The 16,761-nt window shown below is 40.0% G+C and overlaps 1 protein-coding gene across 1 annotated transcript; it reads left to right on the forward strand.

The window, feature by feature from the left end:
* Positions 1-3,332: 3,332 nt before the first annotated feature.
* Positions 3,333-16,118, forward strand: LOC136874389 (thioredoxin reductase 1, cytoplasmic-like). Its single transcript, XM_067148026.2, has 3 exons — positions 3,333-3,360; positions 10,589-10,696; positions 14,653-16,118. The coding sequence occupies exons 1-3, from the start codon at positions 3,333-3,335 to the stop codon at positions 16,116-16,118; spliced, it is 1,602 nt and encodes a 533-aa protein (XP_067004127.2).
* The last annotated feature ends 643 nt before the right edge of the window (positions 16,119-16,761 follow it).

Below are 16,761 nucleotides of genomic sequence, written 5' to 3' on the forward strand. Positions count from 1 at the left end.
ATCGTGATATCACCTTTCCTGTGCAGAATGAAACGGAGTTGAAATTAAATTATTTTTAGTGGGGAAGTCTGTGCAGCCCCCTTAAACCCAAGGGCGGCCGTACCTTATGTATATATTATATTTATTAATGAACATAACAGGCGTTCAGCCCCGAATACATGTTCACAATAATAATAAATAAATAAATAACTAATAAAATTAATAAACGTAGTCCAACCTAAGCCACCACTCTCCACCATATACGGTACTCAAGTAAAAAAAAAAAAAATGCCACCACACAGTTATTAGAGCAGCACAACACACGGGTTCAGTAGGTTTTAGGGTTCACACAGTCACTGGGAACGGGCACTTAGTTTACTGCCACAGGGGATAGCTATGACAACTGTTCAATATCACAGTCAGTTCTAGAATGTAAGGGTTCTCAAACGAATTGCATTGCCACAGTACTTACTATGAAGACATAACGATGCATTAAATAAGCGTAGCACAATGTCACTTGATCACTCAGTCACTTTAGTTGGGAAAAGGAACTGGGGGCCTTCTTAAAGTGATTTACAGTCACTTCACTGTTTAATGTTTTTTCTACCACTTTTATTTGTAGATTAATGGGAGAGGAATTGTTACTATGCAATATGATCTCTAAAGACTATGCGACGTGCTTTCTGGTATGCAAAGGTATTAATGATTTCACTGACACCACATGGCTGCTACAGTGCTCTGGGTGGTGCCAAGGCGAAATAGCGACTCCATAGTTTAAGCGCCATTCATATAATTTCTCCGCATACGGTGCGATACTTCTAATAGATTAGATCGAAGAAAATATGCTCTCTACGTGTGTGGCATGCAATTGCATAAATTGTAGAGAAAACACGAAGAATAAATATCATATTTTAGATAAGATTCTTTTTTTTACTAAAGTAGGCCTACACAGTTTTGGGCGATTAGCAGAATTACGTTGCCTGTGTAGCACAATCCAGCACGTGTACATTAGGCCTACTTTTATTTTCTTGTATTTGGTATTTGAAGGTGCTCAGATAGGTTACCTTTGTGTCAGTAGATTTACCGGCCCGTAAGGGAACTCCACCGGGGCATATCTCCGGCACTTCAGCTTCTCCGAAAACCGTACTAAGTAGTCGGTAGGACGAAAAACCAATACCACTATTTATTATTACATTGTATCCTACAGAGCACATTTCCCCAGCATTTTGAAAATAAATATAAAGTGAACAACGATGTTACAAGACGCCTGCTGTCCAACGCCACACCTACAATATTTAGAATTTCCTAGTCACCTCATCCCCTTTGCCAACGATACGGAGTAATGAGGACTTTCAGTCCTACATCACCACTACTACTGAGCGAGTTGGCTACGTGGTTCGCGGTATATAGCTCTTAGCTTGCATTCGGGATATAGTGAGTTCTAATCCCACTGCCGACAGCACTGATAGCTGGTTTTCCGTGGTTCCCACTTTCACATCAGGCAAATACGGGGGCTGCTGTGCCTTAATGCCACTGACACTTCCTTCGCAGTCCTAGCCTTTTCCTATCCCATCGTAGCTATAAGGCGTGTCTGAGTGGGTGCTACATAAGGCAAATAAAAAATCGGCGTTACCATAATCTTCTTCCAAAGATAATCGAAGTGAATTATTCAGGAAAGTTAACTTATGTGATTTAAGATCATTATCACAAGAAGAACTGTTCTCTTTTTTAGCAATTATTTCAAATTGTTTATCCTACAAATTCTTGTTATTATGATGATGATGATGATGATGATTATTATTATTATTATTATTATTATTATTATTATTATTATTATTATTATTATTATTATTATTATTATTATTAAGGGATACTTTATTACATCATTGTTCACTTCAAACCTTGTACCCCACGGCTCTAGAATACTTATTTTTCGTAAATTATTATTAGTTTTACGCCCTACTAACTACTTTTTCGGATAAGCCGAGGTGCCGGAATGTTGTCCCGCAGGAGTTCTGAGGGATTTGAGCACCTAAATACTATCGTACTGAGCCAGGATCTAACCTGCCAAGTTGTTTAGTGTCCGGCTTCTTGGCTGAATGATCAGCATGCTGGCCTTTGGTTCAGAGGGCACCAGATTCGACCGGGTTGAGAATTTTAACCGGGTAGTCGACAGTTAATTCCTCTGGATCCGGGACTGGATAACCTTCTTCATCTACACACAACAGAACATTCTACAAACCACTACAGAAGCACGCAATAGTAAATACATCACTCCACCTAGGGTTGGCGTCGTCAGGAAGGGCATCCGGTCGTAAAATTAGGCTAAATCCATACAAAATGCCAATTCCAGGTAAATGGAAAGATATCAGAATTATTATTATTATTATTATTATTATTATTATTATTATTATTATTATTATTATTATTATTATTATTATTATTATTATTATTATTATTATTATTAAAGTTATATGAATTATTTCTCGATGTTGTTATATTGCTTTGCTCAAGGTTTTCTGTTCTATATTTTCATTCCCTGTAAGTGGGTCTAAATTTTTGGCAATGTCTTGTGATTTGTTTTGTAATTCGGACTAGTGGAAATGCGCTAATTTTCTTTCTTTATACAATGTGTAAGTATGTAGCCTGTATCTTGTATTTTTTAATGTCCTTTTAAACAGACATTGCGCATCTTTGAGTGCTTCCCTAATAAAGAAAACTGTGAAACGGTATTTATTCCCGCAGCCTCTGTACTTGCTTCATCACAAGCCCACTCGATTTGGTCGCTTACAATATGGCGGACGTGGCTTTCAAGTAGATTCAAATATGGCGGTCCAATAGCCACTCTATAGTCCTCTTTCTAGCTCGTTGGACACCACATATTCCATGTTTAAAAAGGTGATTTCACTGAGTTTGTAATGCGTGATATCATTTTTTAGAGTGTGTTTTCATTTGAGATTAACTGTGCGAGTAACTCTCGATATCCGCTCTCACGCAGTTGTCCATTTGAGAGTTAATTTTGGCCTGAAAACTGTCGAGAGTACCCGGCGAGGCCCTCGCCAAGATGGCTTTCGTAGTCAAAATATCATCAAACTATAGAAAAGCCCCAGCAGCTGTGATTATTCAAAAGAGAAAAGGTGCTGATTTATTCTGTGGACTGAAAGGCGAACTGCTTTTGGTGCCGGTCATATGCTAATTCGGGAATTACAAATTGAAGACGTACAGCAGTTTCGAAATGTTTGTAGAACAATGAGCTCTGAAGTTGAGTTTATTATAGCATCTATGGAACCGGTATTTTTCATTCAAGAAAGACTCTAAAACGAGAAGAAGCTATATCAGTGAGTGATCGAGTGATGGTTACTCTAAAAAAATTTTCTACAGGTAAGTTTATTTGTACTTATAGTAAGGTGTATTCTATTTACGCTAATTGATTACTGTATACAGTACAATTCTTTTCAGGTGATTCGTTTAAAAGTATTCAGTACATTTTTCGTATTTTTTCAGGTGATTGGTTGATCAGTCTTCAGAATCCTTTTCGTATCCCTGTATATACGATAGGAAGAATAGTAAAGGAAGTTGCTCCCGCTATTTACAACGCCCTGAAAGGAAAATACTTACAGGTAAAGAAATCACTTTTGAAATTTTTAATTTAATTTCATGTGTCTATTTCTAGCCGAGTGCAGCCCTTTGAAGGCAGACCCTCCCATGAGGGTGGGCGGCATCTGCCATGTGTAGGTAACTGCGTGTTATTGTGATGGAGGATAGTGTTATGTGTGGTGTGTGAATTGCAGGGATGTTGGGAACAGCACAAACACCTAGCCCCCGGACCATTGGAATTAACCAATGAAGGTTAAAATCCCCGACCCAGCCGGGAATCGAACCCAGGACCCTCTGAACCGAAGGCCAGTACGCTGACCATTCAGCCAATGAGTCGGACACTTTTGAAATAATATCCTCATTTAATCTGTACCAGGCGGTACACCTCTGCGCCGCTAATTCAAACCTTGCGCCAGTTGAAACTCCTCTACTGGAGGAAGCCTGAACTTTAACTACCGTGTTAATTCTCAAGTTTCTCAGAAGATGTCCCTACTTGTAAATTTTGAAGTGTTCTGAACTGTGTCGTTTTCGATGTATTTTTGTTTTCCCTGTAGTAAGAAGTGTGAACATTCTCTTCTAGATGGCACTACTGAAGGACTACAATTGTGCACCCTAGTGCGAAGTGAAAGAACTGTCTTTTTTGGAGAAATTTTGTGTTCATAAGTTTGTTCTTTGTTAAATTTCTTTCAATCATTGTTTAGGTTGGCTGGATAACCCTTCTCTTTCCGCCAGTTTTGAATTCGACCAATGAGTAATTTTTGTAATTAATTTTCCACCAATCCTGGTTTTCTTCTTCAGTTTTGACTTGTAATCTTTTGGCCGTCCAATAAAATACTTGTGGGCGGGTGTTATCATTCATGAAAGGTCTCGAATGTTCCGCGAGGGTATATAAACTGCTGATTTTCGGGTCTCTGCGCCACTTCAGTAACATCTATCATTGTGTAAATTATGTAGCAGGGGGCGGGAAGCGCCTCTTTCGTCGGGCAGCAGTTCATCAATAAGGTAATGGCCTTTTAATAACTTCTTTTCTTGCTAGCTCAGCAGTTTAACTCTCGGGGCAGGTTCGATACCTCTTACCATGTAGCTTTCCTCTAAAATGTAAAAGACTCTTGGTATAAATTCTATCTCTTTAAACTACAAATTGGGATAGAGAGTACCTAAATGCCCCCCTAATGGGGTCTCATGATAGTACTTGAAGATCATTGGTACAAGAACAGCTGGAACTACAACTTTCATCATCTTATCATGCCTTGAAGGGCAACATAAAACACCATTCCTCAGTACATAAGGGACGACATGTTCCCCAGAAGAAAGGGTTTCCATGATCGGAGTCAGCATTGGATCTTCACGTTGATATTTCTCAATATCCCTAAAGAGCATGGGAGCATCTGTTAAGATGGCATTAACTTCAGATAGTATGGACTCGGGAGGTGATGAACTATCGACCAGTTCATGTGTCTCGACGTCGTTGGAAAACATACGGCTGAGTCCGTCTGTGAAAACATTTTCAGTACCTCTGATATGCCTAACGTCAAATTGGAAGTCAGAAATTCGGATGGCCCACCGGGCTATACGACTAGTACGACGCGGCCTACCTAAGACCCAGCTTAAGGCTTGATTATCAGTCTCCAGGTCGAATTTGACATGTTCCAGATAGAGACGGAACTTTTCTAAGGCAAATAAGACTGCCAAACCTTCGAGCTCATAGATGGAATACTTGGCTTCTTGAGCCGATAGAGTCCTAGATGCATAGGTGATGGGGCGCCTCCCTAGTTCAGTCTCTTGAAGAAGGACTGCAGCTACCGCCGACGACGACGCGTCGGTTTGGACGATGAATTTCTTCGAGAAATCTGGCATAGCAAGGACAGGGGCATTACAGAGAGTGATCGACTGCGACACCATCGGGCGAGACAATATGCCCTAGGAATGACATAGAGGGTTTAGCGAAGGCGACCTTGGACAATTTCACAGTTAACCCAGCTTTACGAAGGCGATTGAGAACTTCCTTTAGATGATCTAGATGTTCTTCAAAAGTCTCCGAAAATACGACGACATCATCAAGATAGTGGTACAAGTACTCAAATTTGATGTCGGAGAAGACCCTATCTAGTAGCCTCGTAAGCACAGCTGCTCCGGCGGGGAGCCCGAAAGGCACGCGGTTGTATTCATACAAATTCCAATCCGTGGCAAACGCTGTAAGATGTTTGGATTCTTCAGCCAGAGGAATTTGATTATAGGCCTGATTTAGATCCAAGATGGTAAAGAACTTAGCTTTGCGAAACCATGAAAAACAAGAATGAAGGTCAGGAAGGGGCACAGATTGTAACACCACCTTCCGATTGAGAGCCCTATAATCAATGACAGGCCTGAAGCCACCTTGGGGTTTCGGGACTAGAAAGATAGGCGAAGAATACGTCGACTTAGAGGGCCTAATAATGCCATCCTTTAACATTTGATCGATGATTTCTTTCAATGCCTTCATTTTAGGTGGAGATAGCCTATAAGGTGGAAAACGGACAGGAATCGAATCCGTGACCTCAATTTTGTATTCAATAAGGTCAGTAACACCAAGAGTATCCGAGAACACCTCTGGAAACGACTGACACAACTTACGAATACTATCAGCCTGCTCCTCAGGTAGATGTCTAACATCTAACAACATCTCATCCTGGGTAGGCGAAACAGATGAACATGATACAGAATTACATTTCAATAAGGGGATTTTACAATTGGAAGCAAATTTGAATGTGCATGACCTACTCTGAAGATCGAGCACAAGACCAGTATGGGACATGAAGTCGGCTCCCAATATAATGGGGCAAGACAAATGCTTAGCCACAAACAGTTTAACTTTCCAAGTAAATTTAGAAATACGAATTTTGGCATTTAAGGAGCCTAAAATTTCTAATGGAGATGAATTAGCCGAAACATATTGAACCGAAGACAAACAATAGTTAGGAAGTTTACAAACAGATTTCAATTTCGAGTACCATTCAGCCGAAATAATAGAACAAACATTGCCTGAATCTAATAGAGCTGTTATAGGCTCATTATTTAATTCAATTTTAGGAAAAGGAACAGGTGCGGGGGTATCCGCCTCAATCCTAAGACATTCTCAGGGGCATTCAAAAGATAAATTTGAAGACTGAGTTTTCCCTGAAATTTCGACATGTTTACCAGGGGCTGAGCCTCGGGAAGATGGATTAGTCGACCCAGCCAAAGCCACTAGTCACTTATTATTATTGGCATTGGTGGAAGTTGCACCAGAATTTGAGCAGGAGGGGGTGCTATTCAAATTTGGGCAATTCTTGGCGATATGTGAGAAAGCCCCACATTTAAAACAGCCTTGTGATGAACCAGCTCCATTATTTGTCCTACTAGATTTGACCAATGGACATTTATTGCGAAGATTGTCAGGCGACCCGCAAGCATAACATTTACGGGGTGTGACTGGTCGGCGAGGGGGTTCTTTCGCGACACGCAAGGTATCGGCGTATCTAACTCCTTCGGCGGAGACGGCCATAGCCTGTAACTCCGCAAAAGTTTGCGGACGCGACGCAAAACACAAGTATGATCTGTAAGATGGAGAAATGCCTTCCACAATGGCCTGTACAATCTGATCTTCAGGGAAGTGAAGAGCAAACACCCTGGTATAGAATTTAATGTCTTGTATGAAATCAGCAAGATTTTCATCCAGTCTCTGTACTCGATAATAGTACTTCTGAATCAGAGATGACCTCGCACGAGCAGGGATGAAATTTGCAAGGAGGTGTGCATGAAAATCTTCAATAGATGACTGTTCCGCTATTGCCCTAACAATTTTGTCCGAGAGAACACCAATTGCATAGGGATAAATTATCTGCAAAATTTGACATGGAGAAAGAGAAAAAACAAGAGCATGGTCCTGAAATTCAACTAAAAACCTAAAGAATGAAATAACTTCACTGGTAGAGTTAACTGAAAACTTAGAAATACCTCTGAGCAACATTGCTAATGGATGAGGTAAGCTGCTGAACCCGGGTGACATAGTAGGTGAAGGTTTAAGTGGCAAAGAAGCTAATTCAGAACGTACATTATTCAATGAGGTACGTCGTTCAGATTCATGGTCTAATGGGGCAGAGGTTTTTTGAACTCCTATCGATTTAGTACTCTCTTCCCCGGTGGGAGAACGGTCCTCGCTGACTACGTTTACCGTGGCGGGTTGGTCGGTTTTGGGAGGAACCTCCCCAGTTAACAATTGGGTAACCTTACTGGACAATTCAGAAAGATTTTCAAGAACAACGTTAGGTTCCTTCCTCTGAACGTCATTCAACTTCAGAGACAACATATCGTTAACTCTATTAGAAAAATGAAATAACCTGGCTTGCACACGTTTAATTTGATTAGGAGAAGGGTCATTTTCTTCAAAAAATAACTACAGATGCTAGCTCAGTAGTATTGTCAGTGATCGTGGAAAGAGAGTCGTCAATTTCTTTCTCTCCCAAAGTGGGGATGGAAATGGGCAAATCAAGGGACTCTCTAAGCTTATTTGTGTCTACCGCAACCGTGCCTCCAGATTGCACATTTCTAATTGTTAATTCATAGATCAACTCCTCCTTGCGCAAATAGTTGAGATGGAGAACATCGCGAGGGCCGGGCATGATGACAAAACAATTTTGAAAAAAAAGGAAAAATCGAAAAATTCCAGCAACTGAGAAAATTGTTAGAGTTCGAAAACAAAGCAATGTTTAGCCGTCAAAAGGGGCTAAATTGAGACCCATTCAACCACGCTCTACTACCACTTGTTACGGAGTTCTCCGTGGTAGTTAGAGGTGAAAGAAGGTGCTGGGATGAATAGGTCTCAATATACGAAATTAAAGTTAATTTAAAATTTTAACAAGGTTATATTTTCTTTTTAAGATCAAGAAATAACAAATATAACAGGTACTCAGTAGCCTAGCAACAAATCGAGAATGTACAATTACAGTGTTACAGGATTTGGACTCCGAGAGCCAGACACAATTCTTGAGCAATTAGCCCAACTTTAGCCAGATACCAGGTTTGACAAAGGGGCAGAAAACCCCAATCATGCCCAGGAGCTCTTGCTCCAAATTACACAGTAAGGCCTCCTCGCGGCACGCAGAAACATTTTTTTTTTTGGAAGAGCAACCCGCTCTCAAAGTTCCAGCCTATCAAAGGCCATACCAAACTCCACCTTCAAGTTGACCTCCAAGCACATGAAAACAGGGGTAAAAATACCCAACCTATTGAGGCCTACTCAATAAAGAAACAGGATAATTACATGGCCTCCAAAATACCAACTTGAGAGGAGGCGTCCTTGCACTCCTTAATACACTTTATTTAAAACCTATTTGGCACTGGGCCGCATATGCAAGGGCTAATCCCATACTAAAGAGGTGACACGATAGGAAAATTTATTACATTACGAAACGAAGAAAAATGGTTGAGAAAACGTAGTCACCTCAAAAACAATATGAAAGGGAGCTCGAGAGGGTTAGGCACTCTCTATCCCAATTTGTAGTTTAAAGAGATAGAATTCATACCAAGAGTCTTTTACATTTTAGAGGAAAGTTACATGGTAAGAGGTATCGAACCTGCCCCGAGAGTTAAACTGCTGAGCTAGCAAGAAAATAAGTTATTAAAAGGCCATTACCTTATTGAAGAACTGCTGCCCGACGAAAGAGGTGCTTCCCGCCCCCTGCTACATAATTTACACAATGATAGATGTTACTGAAGTGGCGCAGAGACGCGAAAATCAGCAGTTTATATACCCTCGCGGAACATTGAGACCTATTCATCCCAGCACCTTCTTTCACCTCTAACTACCTCGGAGAACTCCGTAACATAATCATTTAACGTGAAAGTTATTACATGAGTTATAGTAAACGAATTATCAGCGGTACAAGAAGACCAGGGCACCAGAGGACTCGTTGGTTAGACACCATTAAATCAGACACAACCCTCACCCTGGAACAACTAAAGGAGGCAGTGTGGAACAGGACAACTTGGAGAGCACTAATTCATAGAATCGCCGATGGCCGGATTCCACTGAACGGATGTCATCATGATATAGTAAAGCAAACTGATAATTCAAGGTAAAGAAAATGAGAAGTACAATTTTAGGCATACGTGTAAGTTTTTACTTCGTACCGGAAAGAAAGAAATATAGAGTGTACATAATTTTGCGTTAAAGATCTGCCAAATTAAAAGTTTTAATAAAATCTCTTGCCGAATTCGACTTAGAAGTCTGTGGTAACGCGGACGGAGATGAGAGAAAATAATTCTATCCTGGTGAAGTGCTGTTACTGAAACTCACTGAAGAGAATGAATGCGTTGCTTCTTCTTCTTCCTTTTCTTCTTATCATCCTCATCTTCCGCACGAACTATGGCTTTTCTTATTTAATCTTTCAACTTCCTTCTAACATAATCATTTTGAAGAGTGCGTAGTTCTGAAGCAACGGTACTTGTAGTACAGTTTTTATTGCGATGTCATGTTCCTCGCGTTTCTTTTTAGAAGACACTGGAGTTGTTTCCCTTAGAGTAGTCTCGTTTCCGCATGGCTTTTGCTAAGTTTCAACTATGTCTCCTTCCTTTGATAGGTCTATTTCGGAATTAGAAGAACTCCCCACCTAAAATTAAATATCAAAATACTAAATTAAAAACAGATCTAATAAGAAAAGAATAAAATCAGTTGTTACTGTTATTTAACTTATTATTATTTACTTGTAAGGCAGTTTTTATTGCGATTAATTAATAAATTTTCCTAGTTATTCATTGACTAAGCATACTATTATTCTATCATTACAGTTTCCACGAAACACGGACAAACGGCTTGAAATAGCAGAAGCTTTTGAAAGACGATGGAATTTCCCTCATTGCCTGGGTGCCTTGGACAGGAAACATGTTATACAAGCTCCTAATAACAGTGGGAGTCTCTTTTACAACTAAAAAGGAACGCACAGTATTGTTTTGTTGGCAATCGCAGATGGTAATTACAAATTTGTTTTCATAGACATCGGTTGTAAGGACCGAATTTCTGATGGAGGTGTACTTTCTAACAGCAGTTTGTTCGATAAATTGGAACAAAAGGTACTACCTTTATCCGGTCCTGAACCACTTCTTGGAAGAAATATTCCAGTGCCATATCGTCCTTTTCGTGACGATGCATTTGCAATGAAAACATATCTTTTGAAACCTTATCCCTTATCAACCAGCAGCCAACCGAATTTTTAATTATCGCCTGTCAAAGGCTTCTAGAACCGTGGAAAAACAGTTTCGGAATTTTAGCAACAGATATCGAGTACCGGCACTCAGAAAACCTAGGCTCTTGGTTTCGAATACAGTTAAAGACGATGTGTCGTCAATATGTGTCCCTCATAATTTCCTACTGAATGTAAATGCGTTAGCCTATTTAGGAAATGGAATGATTGATTCAGAAGATGCGGTAAGTCGAAATGTGTTATTTGGACTTTGGCATGAAGAAGATAACCCTGTAAATACACTTTTTCCGCTGGATCAAGGCAAAAGAAATAACTGTACGACTCTACAAAGGGTGTGAGAGACGATTTCGAGGACTATTTTATGACTAATGGAGGTGAAGTGGACTAGTAGTATAGACAAATCGCAACCCACAACAGAGAATATTAAACTTATAAAATTAGATTGTGTTGAGGAGGGAGTAAGTCTTAACTGAGAATATGAACTTACCAAATTAGATTGTGCTGAACAGGGAATAAGCCAGGGATGACAAATTTCAGTGCATTGAAATAAGGCCAATTACTTTGTTCATTTTCATGTGTCCCGCAACCGCTTTTCTTGTTTTTCAATTTTTTGCAGTTTTTGACATACCGGTACCTAACAATAGAACGCATTAGATTATTGATTAATTTATAATATACTTGTTATCATAATAATTACCAGGCTATAATAATTATATTTATTTTAATGCAAATCGATGTTCTTATAATAAAATATGAACTAACAAATGAATCTTAATTCAACTTTATTAAACAGTCTTACCTAAATTGTGGAGTTTCCTTTGAATTTCACCTCCGGAACACTAAAACGTCACTCCTATTTCCCCTAAATTTTTATTTTCTCACAGTAACCGGTACATTCCGCTAAATTCCTCGACTTTCATACATTTCTGTTAACAGTTTTGTTTCCTCCGATGACCAATTTTTAGACATCTTGAAACTGAAAATTGAACGAAGCTGTCGATAGCCTCGCCACAATTCGAACGCAGTTCGTATCTTGCGACTTACTTTCCGAGAGGGCCTGGAGCACGTGTCGATTAGCGAGCAAGTCGGGACAAATTAGCTCTCGGAGAGTTGCGAGCTGATTTCCGTTAGTTATTCTCAGCGCTGTGTCCATTGACGAGTAGACCTAACTGCTATCGAGAGGTTCTCGCCAGTATTTACCGGTACTCTCAAGTGTACGGGCACCTTAATGTGCATAGGCGTAATTTAATTTTATAGAAGTGGCACTTAGATGTGTAACACGAGCACTGGTGCCAAGTCGGACAGACCAAACGGCTATTATTTCCGAGAGAAACCCGAGAGTGCGAGCTCAAACTAAGTTTAGGTCAGGAAAGAGGAAGGTACACAGAGAAGCAGTGGCGTGCGGAGAACACATTCGTTACCCCAGCTGCAAAAATGTTTTTTAAATGTAAGCAATCGTAGCCCCCACTACACTCTGAAAAGTAAACAGTACCATTTTATAACGCTGCATTTTCTTGTAAAGGTCTACCTGAGAAAGGTCTTAAAGAATATCTTCAACTACACGCTCGCACATATTTCCAAATTGATATTCACGGCAGTGACGACACCATCATAACTTAATGTACAGCAAATTTTAAACAATGTACTTAGGGCCTACAGTTACACCCGGTGACTTTTCGTAGTACAGTCATGGTTTTCACAAAAGTACACTGGGACTATTTGTTTTTGACTTAAAAAGCCTAACCTAAACTTAATCAGCAACATTTAACTGGTATTTTACCGTCGCCGAAGTTTTGTATAGTTTTACTCGCTTACTGAGTGTACACACATCAACGACAAACGAGGGAAAATATTCGTCACGACGTATAACACACGTTATATTCATGAAGAATGCCACAGAACTCGCGAAACCTTCACCTATTACCCAAGAGGAACACTACAAAAATTCGCTATATACCACCATCGCAGACAACCAAATACATAATTATTTTACTTCGCGCTTAACTCTGTATTCATACTGGGTAACCTAAATATTTTCTACCGGGGGAGATGGCCATGCGGTTAGAGGCGCGCGGCTGTGAGCTTGCATTCGGGAGATAGTGGGTTCGAATCCCACTGTCAGTAGCCCTGAAGATGGTTTTCCGTGGTATCCCATTTTCACACCAGGCAAATGCTGGGGTTGTACCTTAATTAAGGCTACGGCCGCTTCCTTTCAACTCCTAGGCGTTTCCTATCCCATTGTCGCCATAAGATCTATCTGGGTCGGTGCAACGTAAAGCCACTACCAAAATATTTTTTTGTTTCTGTGGCTATCGGAAACCATATTCTATAGGCCTACATGCGATCAATGAATTGCTCAAAAAAATTTTTACATTCCGAAATCCAAAAATAAAATATATTCTTCTGTATTACAATTGATTTCATAAACTGGCTCTATTTTTACTAGCAAGACAATGTGCAAGTGGCTATACTGTTAACATGTTGAGATTTTCCTTGTAGCCTCTAGCGTGTGGCGCTGAACACTTTGAGTGTCAAGTATTAAAACTAACATGCCTTACCTAAGCTCCCTGGCCTGCGCCGTAAACTGCTGTCGGGGTGGGCCAACAGTCCCGCCCCGCTCCCAGGACAAGAAAGCTTCAAGTGCATGCGTCATCCAAACAACTTCAGTTTCGCTGGTGTAGCTCTCTTTCGCACCAGCAAGGAAGCTCGCTGGAGAAGCTGGCGCGCAATCTATGTTTTTTGTTTTTTTGCTAGTTGCTTTACGTCGCACCGACACAAATAGGTCTTATGGCGACGATGGGAAAGGGTTAGGAGTGGGAAGGAAGCGGCCGTGGCCTTAATTCAGGTATAGCCTCAGCATTCGCCTGGTGTGAAAATGGGAAACCACGGAAAACCATCTTCAGGGCTGCCATAGTGGGGTTCGAACCTACTATCTCCCGAATACTGGATACTGGCCGCACTTAAGAGACTGCAGCTATCGAGCTCGGTAATCTATGGTTTGTGTTATGTCTTGTTAATACACAGCTTGTAGTGAAAGCCGTGTACTGAAGTGAAGAATGCACAGCACACGTATGAGAGATGATCAATTTTACAAAGGTTGCTCCTGTAATGTGAACGAAGAGAAACATCATTGACCGATTTCCTCCTAAGAAGACGTCACTTATGTATATAAACTTCCATGAACTTTGCGCGTATCCAGTTAATTTCATTTTAAGCATTTTCACTTCAGGGTTCTTTATGCTCCACGCAATTTAACAAGAAGAACACAACGTATTTTATATATGTAAAGCCTGCACTCTTCGCATCGATTGGTTGTTCATAAAACTGTGTACGAGTTCGATGTTGCCCAGAGCCGCCAAGAGCAATAAACCGTAACTTTCGCTATCAAAGATCTCAAGTAGACCTAACCATGCTCTTATCATTTTTATTCTATGGCTTATCAGCCAATGTAGACAGTTTGTTCCTTGCGCTGCGCGTTATTGCTGAATAATATTATTTTTATGTTGATTTTTTTCTTTTGATAAGCTGGGTGCATAGTTACTAACTGTTTAAAATACTTTTATTTACACTTCTTTTATACTAGACCTTTCAAGTTGCTATTAGGATCAAGGTGATGAAAATTCACAAGTACGGGCTGTGCTATGACGAGTGAAGTTAATCAGTGAGACAGGATGTTTATTAGAAACTATTTTTCAGTGGAATTTAGGGTGGAATGTTCAGAATACGATGACTGTTTTCTGCTAGATACTTTTTAGATATTTCACTTGAGATGTCGAAGATATTACCAGGAGTTATTCGTTTCAGAGACATATGTCAAACTTAGATAAAGGAGATTTAGTTGCTGAAATGTCAATCTCTAAGTCTCATGACTATGACCTTGTTGTGATAGGAGGGGGCTCGGGAGGTATAGCAGCAGCCAAGGAAGCAGCAGTCTTAGGGAAGAAGGTTGCTGTATGTGATTTTGTTGTTCCAACCCCTACTGGCACACAATGGGGAGTTGGTGGCACATGTGTGAACGTTGGCTGTGTCCCTAAGAAGCTTATGCATAAAGCAGCATTACTTAACATGGACCTTCAAGATGCACGTTGCTTTGGTTGGAAAGTTCCAGAACGTATTAAACATGATTGGTTTGAAATGATAACAGAAATTCAGAATTACGTAAAATCTCTAAACTTTGGTTATAGGAAAATTTTCAGAGAGAAAGGTATTGCGTACTTCAATGCATATGCACAGTTCATAGGCCCCAATAGGATTAAGATGACTGACAAAAAGATGACTGTTTCAGAAATAACTGGCCAACATTTTATTATTGCAGTAGGGGAACGCCCTAAGTACCTACATATCCCAGGAGCTAACGAGTTTGCTATTACTTCTGATGATATATTTTCTCTCGAACGTAGTCCTGGGAGAACTCTTATTGTAGGTGCATCGTACGTTGCTCTAGAATGTGCTGGGTTTTTAATTGGCCTTGGTTTCGACTGCACTGTTATGGTCCGATCTATTCTTCTTAGGGGGTATGATCAGCAAATGGCTAACATGGTGGGGCAGCATTTGACTTCACTAGGCGTTAAATTTATCTACAAATGTGTCCCTATATCCATTGAGAAGATATCCGAAGGTGTGGCTAGTCGTCTTAAGGTCACAAGTCAGAAAGATACGGAAGTAATTGTTGGCGAATACAACACAGTGTTATTAGCTGTTGGACGTGAACCACGAATCAAGGACTTGGGTCTGGAGATTGTTGGAGTGAAGCTGAATTCAGACAATGGGAGAATAATTTGTAATGATAAGGATCAAACCTCATGCCCATATATTTATGCAATAGGTGATGTTGCTAATAACAGACCCCAACTGACCCCAGTAGCTATCCATGCAGGTAAATTTTTATCACGTAGATTGTTCGGCAAATGTAAAGTTCTTACTGATTATATCAATGTACCCTCTACTGTCTTCACTCCAATTGAGTACGGCTTTGTTGGATTGGCTGAGGAGGTAGCAATAGAGGTGTATGGCAAGAATAACATAGAAGTCTATCATACTCATTTTCAGCCCTTGGAATTTGTGATTCCTGCTAAGGAAGATAATGTGTGTTATGCCAAACTAATTTGTCTCAAAAAGGATCATGAACGTGTTGTTGGGTTACACATATTAGGCCCAAATGCAGGAGAGATCACTCAAGGATATGCCATTGGTTTAAAGTTAGGTGCCAAAAAGTCAGATTTCAGTAATTTGATAGGAATTCATCCCACCTGTGCTGAAATCTTGACTACGATGGAAATAACAAAAGCATCGGGCTTAAGTGTTTTAAGAACTGGTTGTTGAAGTTAGTTGCTGCTGTTCATTCAATGAGCATTTTCATTTAAAATAAATGACTAATGTTGAGAATGCAGCAGCAACTTACATGGAAATTACATGAAGTTTTCTGTCCGTGAGACATTTATGATCACTTTGCTGAAAACCTACACTAGGGTGAGCATCGTGTGATGTGAAAATAAATGTAATTTTAAAATGAATTTATGTTACAGTGTTATTTAAGTTGAGTTATTTTTAATTTGAGATGCCGTATCAATATAATAGGTATATTCCTTTTAACTACTTCTGTGAGAAAGAAAGAAGAATTCTCATTATTTCACGAAATGCATCATGAATAACACCAAAAATACACAAATGTGGGGAAAAATAAAAAATAGAGACGTAACCTATATATTAATAAAGGTACGATTCAAATAACAGCCAATCTTGCTTTGAGTAATACGAGTTTGCACAAGACGTAGGTCTGCTACAATGTTCATATGAGGGTTAAGTTCATTTATTCCGAGGCCGTATTTTTTTCCTCATGTCAATGTTGATTGAAGGTATTGCACTGTCAGCCCGTGAAGAAGCAGAATTGCTATCCGCAAACTTTTACTGACACTTGGTCCCCTAACGCTGAATCGGTAGACCCGGTTATCTACGAGATACGGAT

Source organism: Anabrus simplex, chromosome 5 (genome assembly GCF_040414725.1).
Source record: "Anabrus simplex isolate iqAnaSimp1 chromosome 5, ASM4041472v1, whole genome shotgun sequence".
NCBI classification, from domain to species: Eukaryota; Metazoa; Arthropoda; class Insecta; order Orthoptera; family Tettigoniidae; genus Anabrus; species Anabrus simplex.